The 19711-nt window shown below is 46.2% G+C and overlaps 1 protein-coding gene and 1 pseudogene across 5 annotated transcripts in view; one reads left to right on the top strand and one right to left on the bottom strand.

Annotated features, from left to right (window-relative positions):
- mtmr3 (myotubularin related protein 3) overlaps nucleotides 1–19711 on the top strand; it is a 401420-nt gene that overhangs the window by 28075 nt on the left and 353634 nt on the right. For 3 of the 4 annotated variants that reach the window (XM_083784542.1, XM_083784543.1, XM_083784544.1), the window contains 9 exons: nucleotides 1406–1601; nucleotides 1912–2097; nucleotides 3122–3292; nucleotides 5125–5270; nucleotides 6032–7871; nucleotides 14941–15051; nucleotides 15805–15893; nucleotides 17396–17422; nucleotides 19467–19698. In XM_083784542.1, the coding sequence (XP_083640668.1) occupies nucleotides 1406–1601; nucleotides 1912–2097; nucleotides 3122–3292; nucleotides 5125–5270; nucleotides 6032–7871; nucleotides 14941–15051; nucleotides 15805–15893; nucleotides 17396–17422; nucleotides 19467–19644 (2944 nt within the window). In that variant the 3' untranslated portion in view covers nucleotides 19645–19698. The remainder of the gene's footprint in view (nucleotides 1–1405; nucleotides 1602–1911; nucleotides 2098–3121; nucleotides 3293–5124; nucleotides 5271–6031; nucleotides 7872–14940; nucleotides 15052–15804; nucleotides 15894–17395; nucleotides 17423–19466; nucleotides 19699–19711) is intronic. The other variant, XM_083784545.1, reaches the window with a different exon arrangement.
- On the bottom strand, nucleotides 11496–13119 carry LOC310872568 (zinc finger protein RFP-like; annotated as a pseudogene). The gene has a single exon. The product of its transcript is annotated as a zinc finger protein RFP-like (transcript).

Below are 19711 nucleotides of genomic sequence, written 5' to 3'. Positions count from 1 at the left end.
AAATTGATAATACTGTAGCATCATTCTCCAAGCAGTGGCTGGCAGATAAAGTCAAAGGGAGAATTCTTGTGACTTGGAGCGTGCTAAAACATCCTGCTCCTTAAACCATTAAGACCTGAGAACAGATTCTACAAATGTCTTCTAAATCATGACAGTTTTCTATATCAGTGGTTCTCAAACTATTCCATGTCAAGGACCCCCAAAAATTAGATATAATTGGCTGCTGATGCCCACCTGAAAATATGTTGTTCCAGGGACCTCCCAGAAGCAAAGATATGACTTAAAAACGTTTTCTGTGAAGGAATAAAAGATTTGCACTCATTTTCACGATTCTTAAAAAAATAGCAGATCTACAAGCTTGTAGCGCCACGCGGAACTCTGTGTCGCACACTCAGTGCCGCTATAAGGCGACTCGGGTCTAGATGGGTTAATGCTTGATCTCATAATGAGATTGTGTCTTAGCGAAGAGACCGGGCCCTTTGTGTCAGTGATTCAGTGTGTTTGTGTGATCCAATAAATGTGTGTGGGATGTAGTGTGTGTGCTACATGCACTGGCCTCCTTTTATATAAACAGCCCTTACGTCGCATGCGGTTTGTTAAATGGTAAATGGTGCATTTATATAGGACCTTTTATCCAAGGCGCTTTACATAGATTGTGCATTACATTCACCCATTCACACACACACTCACACACGGGAGCAATTAGGGTTTCAGTGTCTTGCTCAAGGACACTTCGACACTACCTCTGGGGGAGCCCGGGTTCGAACTGGCAAACTTGCGGTTACCATCCGACCACTCTACCCCTGAGCCCACCGCCACCCCTTGTTCTTACAAACGAATCCGAGAGAAAGTCGGCATTCATGAAAGGTTGTCGATCGCTGTGCCAAAATTCTACGAGTTACATGGATTTTATTTACACACAATGTCCTGTAATTGGTTAACGTCATATGCTTAACCATGAAAACAATGGAACCCCTTCATCACGAGGTCATCTCCATATACAGTATATATGTAATAGATACATGCATTACACAATCTTGACCTAGATATATAAAATTAGTTAAATATTGACACGCAGTTCAAGAAGGACAAAGTACACGGGTGAACAAGTTCCCTAATGTTTTGGTCTGATTTTGGTGCCTTCAGTTCACAGACTCGGATTATGATGCCCGGAAATAAACCTCTATGACTGAAAGCTTGCTATAAAAAAATTCAATACGATTTTTGCACAGATTTGAGTGCCTTTTATTGTTCATTTGACTGCCTTAAATTAGAGAATGAGTACAACAAAACTTAACTGGCTTAGCCTTAAATACAACACGGTGTGTGTGTGTGTGTGTGTGTGTGTGTGTGTGTGTGTGTGTGTGTGTGTGTGTGTGTGTGTGCGTGCGTGCCCTGCCTGCAGCTGGCTGTCTGCCCTGGAGAGCACCAAGTGGCTGCAGCACATGTCTCTGCTGCTGAAGGCTGCCCTGCTGGTGGTCAACGCTGTGGACAGAGACCACCGCCCCGTGCTGGTGCACTGCTCCGACGGATGGGACCGCACGCCGCAGATCGCTGCGCTGTCCAAGCTGCTGCTGGACCCCTTCTACCGCACTATCGAGGTATGGACCGACCCGTACTACCACACTATCGAGGTATGCCACAATGCATTGAAAGAAAGGAAGGTGGTGGATGAGGCCTTTCTAGCCCTTTTCATGAGAATTCCAGCGCAGATCACGCTGGATGAATAAAGCGACTGTGTTTAGTTGCTCAATAGCAACTCCCGTTGACCATGTGTCTAAAATATGAACGCTTCTAAAGACTCCTATGTAGTTATTAGTCCGGACCGTGCAATCACCTCCGCCATTCTACAACCAAATAGGATGGTGGTGAACGGTGGCGGTTGCTGAACTTTGTGGGCTGTGTCTGCAGGGTTTCCAGGTGCTGGTGGAGACGGAATGGCTGGACTTTGGCCATAAGTTTGCAGACCGGTGTGGCCACGGCGAGAACTCTGAGGACCTGAACGAGCGCTGCCCCGTCTTCCTCCAGTGGCTGGACTCTGTTCACCAGCTGCAGAGACAGTTCCCTTGCTCCTTCGAGTTCAACGAGGCCTTCCTGGTGAGTGTCCTCTCCTGTCCCGTAGCATGTCCTACATCCTATTAATAATAATAATAATAATAAACTTAATTTATATAGCACCTTTCATACATAAATGTAGCTCAAAGTGCTTTACAGAGCAAAAAAGATAATAAAAACAAAAGCAAAACAAAACAGCATTAAATTGAGACGTTCATTACATCCAGCCCCTCCGTTTGAATGGAAGAACTTCCATACTACAGTGCATGTCTGGAAAGTGGCTTTAGACGAACCGTCAGCAGTGAGGAATCACACTGTTGGCCTCATAGATATTTAACCACCCATTCTGGACGGGAACTCCTTTTGGTCTTTTAAGCATTATGTTATACTTTGGCTATTGAAACATAGCAGATCTACAAGAGAAAATCATGACAGAAAATTGTCATAATTTAGAGAATAATTTGTAGAATTGGCCGCATGTCTAAATGGGTTAAAAAAAATCACACCCATGTGAAGTGAGGGGTGCTCCTATCATCATACATCATTACGGCCAATCACAAGTTGCGTCCTCACTTTTGTCTTCAATGTTTGCATTACGCAATGTTTGTGTTTACACAAACGCTCAAATGTGTCCATTCATTGTCTTCTGTGAAGCACTGTAGTCTCGCGTTGGCAGACTGAATGCCTCTCGCCGTAGTTATCTGGCTACGCGAGACTATAGTAAAGCACCAACGTGGAAGCTTGCCCTCGCTTTTTCCCCAGAGCCGAAGGAGGCGTCTACCTTTCTATGTCTATGTATGGTTAGCCCACCCAGAAATCTGTATGAGTTTACATTACCCACGCAGTGGAGTGTTTATTATGTTGGCACCAATGTCGGGCAACAATTCCATGTGTTGTTTATGTTCAATATTCGATTGTGCAATTAGCATAGGTAGGGTCTTGTTGACGTATTTGGCAAGGAAATATTGCCTCTTTTCATTTTGATACCTGGGGGTGTCTTTCAAGCTCTTACACGTCTGTCTGTCTGTCTGTCTGTGTGTGTGTGTGTGTGTGTGTTTGTTTGTAGGTAAAACTGGTTCAGCACACCTACTCCTGTCTGTTCGGCACCTTCCTGTGTAATGGCGGCAAGGAGAGGGAAGACCGTCATGTCCAAGAGAGAACGTGCTCCGTGTGGTCGCTGCTGCGTCCGGCCAACCGCGCCTTGAGGAACATGCTTTACTCCACCCACTCCGAGACGGTAGGTTCACTCCATTACTCCACCCACTCCGAGACGGTAGGTTCACTCCATTACTCCACCCACTCCGAGACGGTAGGTTCACTCCATTACTCCACCCACTCCGAGACGGTAGGTTCACTCCATTACTCCACCCACTCCGAGACGGTAGGTTCACTCCATTACTCCACCCACTCCGAGACGGTAGGTTCACTCCATTACTCCACCCACTCCGAGACGGTAGGTTCACTCCATTACTCCACCCACTCCGAGACGGTAGGTGCACTCCATTACTCCACCCACTCCGAGACGGTAGGTTCACTCCATTACTCCACCCACTCCGAGACGGTAGGTTCACTACTGGCATCGGAGAATTCAAGCGTCGTTTGAATGCATTAAAGGAGAATTCCATGCTAGAAGGCTTTCTTACCTTTCTTACCTTTCTTTGTAGTCGTTACGTCCCCACCAAAGAGGTCCAGGTGTTTTTTGTGCAAAAACTCCTTATTGGCTATTTCCCCTACCATAAGCCCTCAATGAATTGCATTGAATTTAATGGGAATTGAATGGGGCTATGGGGTGTTGTGCTAATTTGCTTATTTCCATCGAAATAAGTAGTAAAGTGTGCCGCTATTATGAAGAGGGGATACAAAAAAATAATAATTTTGAGCGATGGAAATAAGCAAATTAGCACCCCATAGCCCCAATCAATTCAATGCAATTCATTTAGGGTTTATGGTAGGGGAAATAGCCTTTGCACAAAATAACATCTGGACCTCTTTGGTGGGGACGTAACAACTACAAAGAAAGGTAAGAAATCCTTTTAGTATGGAATTCTCCTTTAATGGATGCATTCGAACGATGCTCGGATTCTCAGATACCATTGTTTCTATCGGGTGAATATGTTTGGTCCGACGTACGAACAGTCCTACAGTCATGAGTCCGACACCCTACCCAAAACCCAGCCCTGTGAACCTTACCTCACAGGGAAGCCACGGTGAGTTTTAACCCGCAGCACGGGGTAGGTGAACGCTTCAGTTTTTTTTTAAGAAGTTATTTTAAAGCTGGCACTGATTTAGTCAGCTCCAGGCTTCAGACGTTTTTAGGGCGTTCCCAAAGCCTTGGTGGGGCCCAGCGGCCCAGATGGTTTCAGAGCCAGTACTCAATGTGGGCGGGACCGACACCCCTAGAGTGTCATAATTCAAGTTTGTTTAGTGTTATGGTTGGTTGTTATTGGAACTATACTCATACTTGATTTATGAGCCCTTTTTGGTCTACCCTCTTGGGCAGGAAAACGCATATCTGTGTCTGCTTAGTTTGTATTGTGATGCAGGCTAGTATTTCCTTCCTTTCATTTTCACATTCCTTTATACTAAGTTTTTGTGCATTTGAATTAACTCCTTTATTGCGCGCTAATTGTAGCATTAACCACAGCTCCGGGTGCCAGCACTTCTCTCCACTCTAACTCCATTGTGTTGGCCCACCCCACCCGCCCAATACAAATGCGCAGGGAAAAAACCCCACAGTTTTAGAACACAAACCAGCCCCTCACCTCTCGTCAGAAGCTTTAACATGCATACTGTCGGTAGCGCAACTAAAACCCCCCGCCTCACAGAGACAGAGACACAGAGAGAGAGAGTGAGCACGCCTCGATTGTTTTACTAACCTTTGTCTCAAATTGAACAAGCAAAACTATAATCCACAATGTTAGTAGTGTGTCCTTGCTCCAAATTGCTTGGAAATAATGTGCATATTGCCAGCAGGCACGTGGCTAGCAGGCATGTGAGACGCTGAGCCCATGCATGTCACCTTACATGTTGACGGTTATCGGTGTTTCACTGATGAAGCTCTTGTCGCAGGTGCTGCATCCGGTGTGTCACGTGCGCAACCTGATGCTGTGGACGGCCGTCTACCTCCCCAGCTCCTCTCCCACCACCCCCTCCGACGAGTCGTGTGCACCCTACCCCGTGCCTGGTGCCAACCCCGAGGATGCACCCCTGGGCAGGTGAGCCTGGCACGCTGTCACCGAGCCCCCTCCTCCTTCCCTCCAGATTGAGGCCCTCCCAACGGTCCAGAGGACACTGGCATTGATTGTTTAGATATATAGGGTGCTTTGCAATTTAGGCATTTAGCAGTTACGCTCTTAATCCAAAGTGATTTACAGTAAGCAAGAACAACACATGGTAAAACATCAAATACATACAAAAATAGTCATCATGAATCATAAGGAAGCTAAGAACCTAGCATCTGTCTAACAAAATCTGTATACTAAAGCTACGAGTACACACTAGACTATAGTGTGCTTTGACTGAACCCACATCTTCTTTGCTGTCATGGATAATTTGAGATTGTTTAATTATGTTTTGCTTATCTCATGCTTCATGACCGCCATGGCATCATGAAAGAGGAACAGGGTGGCAATAGAAATGTTATGAGATGAGAGAAGAAGCTTCTCTTAACCCATTTTTGGGTTAAGGGTCAGTCTTAACCCATTTTTGGCGGGAACCCCTTTTGGTGTTTTAAGCATTATGTAACTATTGAAAAATAGCTAAAGTATAACTATTGAAAAATAGCTAAAGTATAACCCCCGCAGCCCCTTTCCCCATGTCTCTTACTCCCGAACACTCCGTAATGATTAACTGATTATATGCTTGGCTGCAGTTGAATCATGAGGCTGCACAGACACTGAGCCATTGTATGATGATGAAAGCTCATTTCCATGTGCTAATCGACTCCATTCCTCTCCCCCTTTCCTTCCCCTCAAAGGCGTCCGAAGACTCGCTCTTTCGACAACCTGCCCAGTGCATGCGAGCTGGGAAGCTCGCTGCCTCCCAACCGGCGCTCCAGTGACCCGAGCCTGAACGAGAAGTGGCAGGACCACCGCCGCTCCCTGGAGCTCAACATGGCCGTGGGGCCCGACGGAGGTGGGGACCAGGACGGGAGACCTAACAGTCAGCCGTGCCCGGACACGGGCGACTCTGAGCTGGAGGACAGCCCTCAGCCCCGGCCGGGCCAACAGGCTGTCGGTCTCGCGCAGATAGCCCCCTCCGTGGGCTCCCCCGGAGCAGCAGACGCAGCGGAGGAGGAGGCTGAACTGTCCGTGGCCATGGGCGTGGCAGAAGGTCAGATGGAGAACATTCTTCAGGAAGCCACAAAGGAGGAGAGTGGTTTTGATTCGCAGAAGGTGCCCGGCGCCGTTGCTACTCTAAGCAATGGAGAGACGAAAGCACTGAGCAGAGTGGACACTGAGGAGGCTGGTCAGTATGCCACGGTCAATGGGACTGAAACACAGGAGGAAGCAGCCTTCTCCAATGGGCATCATCATCCAGAGAATGGTTTAAACGAGGAGGATAAGGTCTCTTTGGCCAGTCCTCCCTTGTCCACTGCACTACCCACGATGGGGTCAGAGGGCCTGGAGGAATGTCCTCCCTTGTCCACTGCTCTGCCCACGATGGGGTCAGAGGGCCTGGAGGAACGTCCTCCCTTGTCCACTGCTCTGCCCACGATGGGGTCAGAGGGCCTGGAGGAACGTCCTCCCTTGTCCACTGCTCTGCCCACCATGGGGTCAGAGGGCCTGGAGGAACAGGACGTGGTCAAGGTCTCTGAGAAACTGGTGAAGCAGATTTTGGAGAACTGTGTTGCCCATGTGGCACCGGATCAGTGCACTGTCCAATTAGAGCAGTCTGCAGCAGCCCATAGAACTATGACTAATGGCCACGGGGACAGGACACCCGAGGAGGAGCCAGGGTCTGCAGAGAACCCTCTGACTCCTGACCCTATAGAGAAGCCCTGCCCCGACTCTACGGAGAGCCCCTGCTCCGGCCCAAAGTCCAACAGAGGCACCCCGGAGCCTGTGGAGCATCTCGATAAGAGGGCCTCCCTCATGGAGTGCTCCACAGAGACTCTGACCGAAGAGGCCTGCAGTAGGCTGGACCTCTCGTCACAACAGCTGCCCACATGCCTGCTGGGCCCTCCTCAGCCTTGCAACGAGGGCAGCAGCCACCACCATCACCACACCTGCCCTGGGAAAGACAACAGCAGCCTCGAGGCCGAGGCAGAGTGCGGGGTTGCCGCTAGGACTTTAAGTAGGGACAGCGGCAGCAACAAGCAGCCCCCTGCTGTCAGTGCCTTTCATCCTGCTGGCCGGGAGGGGCTGTGCAACGGCGAGAAATCAGACGTGGAGTTCTGCGGCGGGGGCGGCCATCATCACTGGCTGAAGGCGAACGGGGAGCAGCGAACGCAGTTCAGCAGGCAGGTGTCCATGGCCAGCTGCAACTCCCTGAGCCTCCATCCGTCGCGGGGGAACGGCTGCTCCTCCCACCACTACCGCGGCGGCTGTCTCCACGCCGGCGCCCCGCCGCCGGGCCGGACGGCCGCCGCCAGCCCCGAGCAGGCGGCGTCGTCATCCCGCAGCCACCTGGACGACGACGGGCTGACGCTGCACACGGACGCCATCCAGCAGAGGCTGAGGCAGATCGAGGCGGGCCACCAGATGGAGGTGGAGACGCTCAAGAAGCAGGTGCAGGAGCTGTGGAGCCGCCTGGAGAACCAGCAGCACGGAGGCTCGGGCTCACTGAGGCTCAACGGAGACATGGGAGATGAAATGGTAAGAAACACTAATAGCTACTTTAATAATACAGAAGACAAAGGGAGGGAAAAACCAACCAAAACCTTAATTGTGACCAAAGCATTTACTATGAAAATGTGCAATTCCCGTCAGTCAGTGTATGACTCAGAATTCCCATGCATGGGAAAGCCCCCATACGTGGTGCCCAGGTCTTGTGACATCTGATGTCATAGTAAATGCGATCTGCTGTCGCAATTAAGCCCATATATGGAGATCCCTGATGTCATCAATATTGGCCAGCAACTCTACATCTGACCTCAAACCCTTAGATCTGCATATATGTCAGAATCTGTTCTGACATTCTATATGTTGATTCTAACCCCATCCATTCTTCCTCTTCCATGTCCAACTTTTGACTGATAACCTGTTCATTCAAACTCTAGACGGGCCTTCTGTTGACTTCTGAGAGCGTTCATTTTACACTCTCAATAGTTAAAGATCTATAAGGGTCCATTTGGTTAGGAACTCTCCATCATTTAGCCGGGGACTACCTGGAACCCCCTTAAGGACCACTGGTTTGAGAAATACTTCAATGACATTGAGAAGAAATCAAATCTCTAGTGGCAATATTGACCAGTTAATCAGAACATGATTATGGCTAAAACATAATCCTCCTTGACATTTTGGCTTGATTATTAATCACTTTGGAATTTAACAACTTTTGAATTAAATGGTGTTTCAACACACTTCAGAAGCAAGGCATTTGTAATCCTCCGTCTGTTTGAGGAATTGCAGAGGATAATCTTGCTTAAACTATTTAGGCCTGACCTCAAAATTAAAAAGAATCTTCTAAATCCTCCAGTTTTCTGAAATAAATATTTTCATGATTTAAAAAAAATAGCAGACCTACAAGCTCGTAGCGCGCCACTTGGTGGCGCGCTATGAGCTTGTAGATCTGCTATTTTTCAATAGCTAAATTATGTTTAAAACACCAAAAGGGGTTCCCGCCCAAAATGGGTTAAACTATTCCTAGTTTGGTGTCCTATAGAGCGCCGAAGTCCTGACGTCACTCGCTCATCCCCTGGTTCTGCCTATGTCACGGAAGTAATTTCTCTATGGAGAATAACATCTTAAAATCGTTTCATATAAGCACACACCAAAAATAAACAAGCTGTCTCAGCGTTATTGTCAGGGAGGTGTCTCTGTATCGTTTGCGACCATCAGTCATTCATATATGATACAGTCTGTTTCTAGTGAAAATGTAACTAATTCAGCAGCAGTAACAATAGCGTTTTCTCTCAGTCAGTTGATTCTTCATATCCATATGAGTGAAGCGGCCGGGGTGACATGTTTATTTTTCAAACACAGTTCTTATATGAGGCGATCTAAAATCCCCCTATGGGGATTACAATGCAAATAAAAAGTACATGAACCCGTGGATTTGCGCCCTCTACCGATATTGACGTCAGACTTCGGTGCTCTATAGTAAATTAACAAATGAAAGAAGTACAGCTGCATTCTGGCAGGCTTAGTGAATGGTTTCACATGTCGGAAATGACCTTCTGTTGTGGTCAGCGTGCACGCCTGTACTATGTTTAAGTATTTGGTGTTTAGTGAGGCAACTTCATGTTTTATCCTCAAGTTTAATCCTCAATTTTCAGGGTCATTATTATGACTGTTTCACTAATTCTGCGGGGGGCGTATGTTGCCGTTCATGAATCGGGATAAGGCACGTGCAATAGGCCAAGTGGAAGCTGGTGTTCTGTTAACGTAGAGTGACAGCATTATTTGGTGTCAGCCCTGCATGGTACCATTTCCAAACTTAGGACCAAGTTTAGTCAGACTGGTGAAGTCAGACAGACATCAATCTTGAGTTGACTTACCGTGTTGATCACCACTTTCGTGTGACTCGTGTGACCAGTGGTTGGTATGACTGCCATTTTAAGGGTTAGTGAAGCCAGATAACTAAAAGATATCCCGGGTTTGTTGAGCTAATTTATTTTGTACAGGCCTCAATTTTTCACATCCAGTTTGCTGTTTACCCTCCAATGTGCTTAACTGAAATACAATGCCTGAGTAAAGGTCCAATAAATTCATCCAATTATTTTGCACATTTCTTTTTTTTTTACACCAGGCCGAAGGCATGGGGAGAGAGTATGTTTTGCACTCTGTCCGTCCGTCCGTGTGTCCGTCCTTCCGTCTGTGAACAGCTAATCTCCGGCACTGTTAACCCGGTCGATGCCACATTTTGCACACCCACACCCTGGATGCCAACCTCTGCCCCAAAATTTCCAGAACGGCCTGTTTTAGCGCCACCAGGAGGCCGCTTTGTGCAAAACAAGTTTTTGGACAGTACACCTACAGATTTTGTCCAAACATCACAAATCGAATTAATCACAAGCTAATTGGTACACAGTCTCTCTAGAGCCATTCAACGAAACGGGTCTTTCAGATTTCTCAGACTCTATCCTGATTGGCTAAGATTGGCTTCCAAAGTTCGCAGGAGTGCTCAGTTTCAAACAAAATTCTGCGAATCATGAACACATCGTGTGATTTCCGTGAAATTGTGCACGCACATTCCCACTAGGCCGAGGAAGAAATGCCACATGAATATTTTCAACTCAGCCTCATGGTGGCGCTATAACTGTCCAAAAAGTGTTTTTACCTCTAACTGCACGGATCTGTGGATAACTTTGTATGCCAACTCCCTAGAGGCCAAGGGAAAACCTTTGCCTGGAATTTTTCACATCTGCTCTTTATAGCGCCACCAGGAGGCCGACATATGTAAAACACATTTTCTAATATTACTCCTTCAGATTTTATCCACATTTCACGCACATCGGTACACATGCTCTTCATAGTCATGTGATCAAGATGGGTTTGTTTGATTTCTCATAATCCACCCTCATTGGCTACGATTGGCTTCTAAACTTTTCAGGAGTAGCCCACTTTGTACCCGTTTTGTATCGCCACAACTACTCCGATTGTGGTGAAACTGTGCATGCATATTCCCACTAGGCTTTGGAAGAAATGCCACTTGACAGTTTTCAAATCAGCCTCATGGTGGCGCTACAACAGGCCAAGCCGTGTCACACACACACGTTTATATTGCTCCTAAACATTTTGCCAAACATCACACACACACACACACACACTCCTATCCTCCTGGTGAAGACCTGTGCCCAAAAGGGCACTTTTTCTAGTCTGTGAATGCTTTTCCCCCAGAATATGGGTGCTGGTGCTTAAGTGGTTAAAGGGATTGTTCAGCTGGAAATTAACTGTTTTTTATAACACGCATCCACATATAACATCAGAATCCTTATATATTTTAATTAGCAATTCTATAGTAATTGCATTTATGAACAAGACTCTGACAATGAAACATTGGAATTCCTGTAAAACATATACCAATTCCTTGTCCGAAGAAAGGAATATAGATAAGATTTCAACGACTCACAGGCAATACATTTTAAACTAAATACTTTATGATACTCAAATACTCAATTTATCAAATTAATCTCTGTCTGTACTTCAGACAATCATGTAAAATCATGTCTGTGTATGCAGTAGAATATGAACTGTTAAATGGCATGATTTGAGCAGACAGTCGTCTAGCCTAGTCCATCGTCTAGCCTATTTTCTAAACGAAAACTAACCTGAGATTTAATCAGTGTGATTGACAGGAGAGATTATCAGAGGAGCAGAGTTTTTACCATCATAATTCAAACTGGGACTGAAGTATGGACAGAGTCTCTCAGTGAAGGTGCAGCCAGTGAAAGAGTAGAGATGAACTCTGGACTCCACATCATAAAAGGAGACCAGACGCTCCTCATAATCCACAAACACTCCCACTTTCTGGAGCTTCTCTCTTACAGGGAGGAGAACAAGAGGGTCAGCAGCAGCATAGTACTCATTTCCATCCAACACTATAGTCCAGTAACCATTGTTGGGAGTCAGTGTGATCTCTGGCCACCCCCAATAACCATGCAGTCTTCCCTTTAACCTGAACCTCATAGTAAAACCTTCCTGAGGAGTATCTTTGTTTTCCTAAGACAGCGCCATGAGGGGAGAATCTCTCTTTGGTGTCTGGGAGATTCTTCGCCACATCTCCAACACTCACTTGTTTTCCATCCTCAGACAGGATGAGCCTGCAGTGTGCTGTATCAGGGTCCAGAGTTACATCCACAGCATATTGCTGGACCCTCCTCAGCTCAGCATCACGCAGCTCCTTCTCTATCTCTTTTGTGAGTGTCTTCTCCAGCTGATTCACAGCTGTCTTCACTGTCCCCAGGTGTGGAGACTGATGGACATTGACCTTTGTCCAGTCCTTGGTGGGTCTCCACCCAGTGTTGATGGATGTGAAATACTGGAGGAGGTGGAGGTGGTCTGTAGTGTGTGAGAGTTTCTTCAGCTCAGAGCTTCTCTTCTTTAACTCAGAGATTTCCTGTTGCAGATCTTTAATGAAGCCTTCAGCCTGTTTCTCTGTTGTTTTCTGCTTCTCTTCAATCCCACCAATGAGCTCAGCCTGGCTTCTCTCAATACAGCTGATCAGAGCAGTGAAGACCTGCACACTGTCTGCTATATCTCTGTCTGCATCTTTCTTACTGAGATCTACTGAGTGTTGGACTTCCTGGATCTTCACTTGTCTCTCCTGGATCATCTGCTGAACTTCAGCCTCTGTCTCTCCCAGCTCAGCCTTCTTTCCTTCATATGCCTCTTTCAGAGATACAATCTGATGTGACTTGTGCTCTAACTGAGTGCAGGACTGACAAACACACGTGTGGTCGGTCTTACAGAACATCTCCAGAGGTCTGTCATGTTTCTGACACATATAGTCTTCCAGGTTCTTCACGGGGTCGATTAGTGTGTGTCGTTTTAACGCTGGGACTGTGCGATGACGCTCCAGGTGAGTCTCACAGTAGGAGGTCAGACACACCAGGCAGGACTTCACTGCCTTGAGCTTGTTCTCAGTACAGAGGTCACAGGAGACATCATCTGGTTCAGCAGGTTCTGGGGTTGTGGCTGAAGTTTTCTTCAGCTGATTTGAGTTCCTGAACTGATCAGCCATCTCGGAGAGGACTTTATTGACAGAGAACGCTGGTCTCTTGTAGAAGGTTTCTTTGCATAGCGGACACTGACACACATCCTTAGTGTCCCAGTAACGTGTGATGCAGGCGTTGCAGTAGTTGTGTCCACATGGAGTGCTGATCGGATCAGTGAACACATCCAGACAGATAGAACACAGGAACTGCTCTTCAGACAGAAGGCTGCTGCCGGCACATGCCATTTCTAAATAAATGAAATGTGAAAGAAATGTAGTTCTTGAATGATATACTTCTCACAGCTCAATGGATATAAATCGATCTGATTATGATTGTTTTGGAACAGAGAAATGTTGACAGTCAGGGACATATTTACACATAGGCAAGATGGGCACATGCCTGTGTGCTTATCATAGGCATAATGCCATATATGATAGTTCTCAAGTACATTACTCAAGTACTTTCAATTTTTATTAGAACGTTGGCTTCCATTTTCGCATTGCAACTTCCAAGGTTTCTGAACTGCCCACAGCCCTCCTATGAGACACGGACTGAGTATAAAAATAAATGGTAGAATTTCATCTTGATTATTAGTGAGGACCTAGTATATGAAGATAGGTTGAAAAGTGGTGAAGTGGTCTTTTAAGTAAAATCAGACCCACCTGAAGGGAGTGGTACTGTACTGTACTGTACTGTACTGTACTGTACTGTACTGTACAAGCCCTCCTCCCTGGCCTGTGCATGTGTCTGCGTGGTAGGCTGTGTGACACTTGGTGGTGAATAAACACTATATATTTCCGTCCTCTGACACAGGGACAGACCCAGGGACACATACTAGGAGTGGTTGCACCACTCAACAAAAACAAAACATTGGGGGCGGGATTACTATAGTTACTAGTACCTCGGGCCCATTCTGACTTTTAGACAGACGGCCCTGTTGTCAGTTACATTATTGGAAACTGTGATTTATACTGAGGATATCAAAGAATAATGTATGTATGGTTACCGGTACATTCTCTGTCAACGAATGATATATCTTGTATTATCTAATATATTATTTGTTGTACTCACCTGTCTAAGTATTTCTGTCAGCGCTGTACTTTCGGTTTAGATTTACTGAGAAACTTCCTTGTTGCATTTAACCCTTCACATCTACTCTGCTCTCCACTCCTCTCTCCCTCCTCCTCTCCTCCTCCTTTCCTTCATCTCCTCCTCTCATTATCTTATTCTTGTTATAGTATGATTTGTATATTGTCTCCACCATGGCGAAGGCATGGGGAGAGAGAGTATGTTTTGCACTCCGTCTGTGTGTGTGTGTGTGAGAGTCTGTCCGTCCACGTGTGTGCGCGTCCGTCCGTGTTACCAGCCAATCTCCGGCACCGTTAACCCGGTCGGTGCCAAATTTTCCCGCACACTCCCTGGATGCCAACGATGAACCTCTGCCCCAGATTTTCCATAACGGCCTGTTATAGCGCCACCAGGAGGACGACTTTAGAAAAATACAGTTTTTGATATTACTCCTCCAGATTCTGTCCAAAAATCCCGCAAATCGTTACACAGTATCTCTATAGTCATGGATCTGTCCGATATTTCATTTTCCATCCTAATTGGCTAACATTGGCTTTCAAAGTTTGCAGGATTGGCCCGTTTTGAACAAAAAGCCTCACATCTAGAACGCAGTGTGAAATTTATGTGAAATCTTTCACGGACTTTTCTACTAGGCTGAGGAAGATACCCCACCCTTTTCACATTGGCCTGTTATAGCGCCACCAACAGGTGAATTTTTTCAAAACATATTTTTGGAACAAAATGCCTCAAATCATCCAATTTAATGAACGGCACCTTTTTCACATTGGCCTATTATAGCGCCACCAGGAGGCCACAACCTGACCTGCCCTGGTGGAGACCTGTGCCACAAGGGCCACTTTTTCTAGTTTTTTCTTCTTAAAAAAAAACAAACACAAAAAGAAAAAGACAGCATTGGCATTAATGTATTCCTGTGTTGTACTAGCCATCTATTTGATTAATTTTCTGAATGTAACAACTGTACTGTCCGTGCTTGGCAGGCCTCAATGACGGACTCGGAGTACAACATGGACCACAACTGTCTGTCTCGCTGCAGCACTGAGCTGTTCTCTGAGGCCAGCTGGGAGCAGGTGGACAAGCAGGACACCGAGGTAAAGCCACCAGCCCACAATCATGCTCTTTATTGGGGATGGGCAGAGTGAACATGTCAAAGCAATGGGCTCGTTATTGGGATTTGGGTTTGTTTTGAGACAAACTCTTAGTGGTTCTCAACCTTTTCAGGCTTCGAACCCCCCAAAAGAATCATATTTTAACTGGGGACCCCCCACCCTGACAGGCATATAGTATAGTATAGTGTGTCGGTTACTTTTGATGCAGTTATGGTCTATGGTCTTTTCTTTTCTCCATTTTGTTTATTTTTGTTTACTTTTTTTAGGTATTCAAACGTTCTTAAAAGGCCTAGCTTATATTGTCACTTTACTGTCATCTGGGGAGCCAACCCACAGGTTAAGAACCACTCGTCTAAATGTGTGGGATGTTGGTGGTGAGGTCGGTAAAAACATGGCAGTAACGTAGACAGGATGCGACGCTGCTTCCCACAGCAGCTACACACGCTAAACATGTATGCCGTTGTAGAGAGAGACTACGATTTGCTATGGCAATGATGATGACACAAACACACACACACACACACACACACACACCAATATTAAAGTGATTACAAATGTAACAGGCCATTGCCTGACTCCAATGAAAAACAGTAAGCCTTGTCGCTTTGCCTATCCCTCCCTATAATGAGTCTGGGTCTGTCCGAGAATGTCAGCTGATGGTTGTATGGCCTGGCGACCCACACACAGTAGATAGGGAGATTGTAAAACTGAGCTAAATTTGGCTGCGTGTTGCAGGTGACCCGCTGGTACCCGGACCATTTGGCAGCCCACTGCTATGGCTGTGAGAGTAGATTCTGGCTGGCTGCCAGGAAGCATCACTGCAGGTAACCGCAGGGCTCTCTTATCACTATCGGCCTGCTGCAGCTCAGAGCATCAGTATCACTAGTGCTGCACGATTCTTGCTCATATTGTAAATCTCGATTTATTTTTCTCACCCCCTCCACAACCATTGAGATTCTCAATTCTCGCACTATTCTTTGTTTATCTCCGTGAGAATATGTATCGTCTTTTTACATTCAAAATGTGGCAGCTGGAGCCATAACTACTGTGGCTTTAATTAAAAGGACAAAAGCCAAAAGTGAATTGGAAGATGAATTGGACAGCCAACTAGTGCTGCATGATTCTTGCTCAAATTTAGAAATGAGATCGCATACTGTGGGTGCATGAGATGTAGATCACGATCTTCTTTCCATTAATTGTGCAGCACTACTTATCACTAGCAATGGCTGCCTGTTTCTTTTCTGTTATGGTTTAAGAACATTTCCTATGTTCAAGTTTGTCGTTTTGTCCTCCTGTGTTCCTGGATTTACGTGAGTGTCTTTTGTTTTTTGTTAGTTTTTTATATTTTGTCCTTGAGTTTTTTAGGCTTAGAATGATTTGCCTATAGTTGCTGGATAAATGGCAATGGATTTTTTTCGTTATATCACGTCAGGCCACTTCTGTCAATAAAAGTACATTATCATTGCATTTATTCGGGTACTTCTGAGTGTGCATGATAAAGACATGAATACTTACTTTCAGTCGGGTGACATTTGCATTTCCTTGTTGCTGCTGTTTGTTTTGTCTTCTTTGAGGTGAGGTGTCGGGTTATTCATTGACTGATAGAAGTCGTGCTGTAGTAACCTACATCGTGGGTGTTCACTTACTTTACTTGTATAAACTTTTGACCCTATCTGCACTTTAGACTCAACTTGTTTGCAATAATTAGGGTGTTGTCAGCACAACTTGGTTGACACAGTTTCATGCAGCCATCAAACATTTTAACTGGCCCATATTGTTGCAGACAGGAACCCTCGCTGGATTTCTGTCTTGCTGTCTTTGAGATTTCAACTAACTAGCAGCATTTCATAATTGGAATTGTTGAACTGCAATTTATTTCCTCAATTCCTAAAGGTTATTATTTTTTTTAGAAAGCAGACTGTTTGAGTGTGCAGTATGAATCTCTACTGTTACTAGTAGTACTCATTTAAAAGCCAAAATTACCACAAATTAACAGTCCAGCATTGTCCCTTCTCTTCTGTATTTTGACTATCCTGTGTGTAAAAATTCATCTCAGCAGAAAGTATTTGGGGCAGAGTAAAGGCCTATTCGTACTCCATTTTTTAGGTGATAAGGTGACCACCGAAATGGTGAGACGGCTCAGTGGCGTCATATGGTAGTTTTCGTGGCTCAGTGACGTCATATTGTAGTTTTCGGTGGTCACATTTATCACCTAAAACTGGAGTATGAATAGGTCTTAAGAAGGGATGAGTTGTGTTTTAGTGTGTGCGCTGTGGGCCAATCTTGATGGCTGCTCTTATCCATTCTCTACCCCTCTCCTCTACAGTGGCAGGGAGCCTGTCCAGGAGGTCTGGTGAGATCCGGCTCCCCCCTGTCCCTCCCTCCCCCAACCCCCAACCCTGCATTACTACACATGTTTGTTTGACACACCCTCCCTCCCTCCCACCGGCCCTAACCCTCTCTGTCTGTCCCCAGCCCACCCCTTCCATCCACTGCTCCCCAGCCACGCTGCAGCTGGTTGCCCTCTCCACTCTTGCTTTTAGTTGGCAGCTCTGTGCATTGACGAGATGCATGCGTGTGTAATTGGAGTGTGAGGAGGAGGAGGAGGAGAAGTTCAGGGCCAGGAGGATATTGTCGTTCAGTGGTGTATAAATGTCCCTGAACCTTTGACGGCGGTGGTGGTGTCGCTGGCGTTGAGGTTTTTGCTAGGAGGATGGTTGAGGCCTTTTCCCGTTACCTCCATTTAATTTTCTATTATTTTTTGTTTGTTTGATTGTTTGTTTTTTGTGTTCATGTCAATGGCATAAGTGTTAGGCCACATTGTAAATTCAGGGCCAATGAGTCCAACTCGCCAAATGCAAATTTAGTTTCTAACTGACTGTCGCAATTTCCAAATCCCAAGTGGGCATGCCATAATTCCCACTAAATGGGTGGGTGTGGTGCTTCTACACTATGTTTATCGATACATTTGTCAGTGAATCTCATATTGCAGGCTTATCTCTCCCCCCCCCCCCCCCCACCCTGTTAGGGTGACCAGATGTCCCCCATTGCGTCCCCCTCATTTCCAAGACTTTTCAGGCGTCCCACAAAATGAGACCCTGTCCCACATTGTGACTGGCAAGCAGCAGTGTTCAAATGCCCTAATAGTTGGCCTTCTGTCGTAAAGCACTCTCGTTGTCTCTTTTACAGCAAGATGTGTTTTTTAGCCTGTTTAAATAACATGAGAAATATCCCCTAGGCTACAGTAGTCGACTGTACCACCCTGGGCCATGACCAAAATTTGCATTTTAAGTAATACGTTGCTAACCTAGTCCCCGTCCCACACAAGGCACAAGCGATACTTCTGTACCTCAAATGAACAGTTTGGATCTGGTCACCCTACCCCCTGTATATAGCAGCACCCCCTCCCCTCCCTCAGACACTGTGGCAGCATGCTGCGCTAGACATGGTCCTTCCTTACGGCATCTCATCTCTCACCAGCACTGCATGTTACTGGAGGCCACACAGTCAACTGGTTACTGTACACACAGGCACAAACATGGAGGCCACACAGTCAACTAGTTACTGTACACACAGGCACAAACATGGAGGCCACGCAGTCAACTAGTTACTGTACACACAGGCACAAACATGGAGGCCACGCAGTCAACTAGTTACTGTACACACAGGCACAAACATGGAGGCCACGCAGTCAACTAGTTACTGTACACACAGGCACAAACATGGAGGCCACGCAGTCAACTAGTTACTGTACACACAGGCACAAACATGAATTGCAGTGTGAATTAGATGCTTATACTCTATCATAATTTTATTATAGTATATATAATACTATATACTATATATATTTATGTATAGAGACAGAGAGATTTATTCATTTATTTTTCATTATATATTTATACTGAGGGGCCATATTTGTAATAAGCAATTTCCTCAGGAGAGTACAGGAAAGTGAAGGGGCCGCTGTGTGTGTATGTTTAAATGTATGTGCGTGCGTGACTGCGTGTAGCATGGCCTTATTTTCTTAAGCTGAGCATGGTTGGTTAGAAAGTCAACAAAGCCTCCAGTGCGATTTTGCCTTCCTGTCCACTGTCCAGTGATGTCTGTTGTTCTCAGATGGAAAATTAAATTATTTTACACCGCTTAAGAGTTAAGACCACTGATGTTAATCTGGCACATCATAGTGGAATAAAAAAAACTCACACAGCCAACTTTGAACAGTGAACACAATCTCTGTGCAACACCAAAAGAAAACGATGGCCAAAACCACAAACCACAATGTTTTATCACCTACATGTAGCTATAGCCACTCAAGTGGTTTCATTCCCGTGCCAAAAAAACTGCGGCTGACCCATCTTGTCCCCCCCTCCACCCCCACCCCCTCCCCTCCCATGCAGGAACTGCGGTAACGTGTTCTGCGCCAGCTGTTGTGACCAGAAGATCCCCGTGCCAAGCCAGCAGCTGTTCGAGCCCAGCCGCGTGTGTAAGGGCTGCTACGGCGGCCTGCAGCTGAAGCCAGCGCACCCGCTGGAGCTGGAGCTAGTGGAGAAGCCCATCACAGCCAGCTCCAACTAGGGTTAGCGAGAGACTGGTGGGAACGGGGAGGGGGCGGGGGGGGGGGGGGGGTCGGTGAGAGGAGGCG

The sequence above is a fragment of the Protomyctophum parallelum genome (assembly GCF_964188405.1).
Source record: "Protomyctophum parallelum genome assembly, chromosome: 15".
NCBI classification, from domain to species: domain Eukaryota; kingdom Metazoa; phylum Chordata; class Actinopteri; order Myctophiformes; family Myctophidae; genus Protomyctophum; species Protomyctophum parallelum.
Note: the sequence above shows the minus strand (reverse complement) of the source record. Positions and strands in the feature narration are given on the sequence as shown.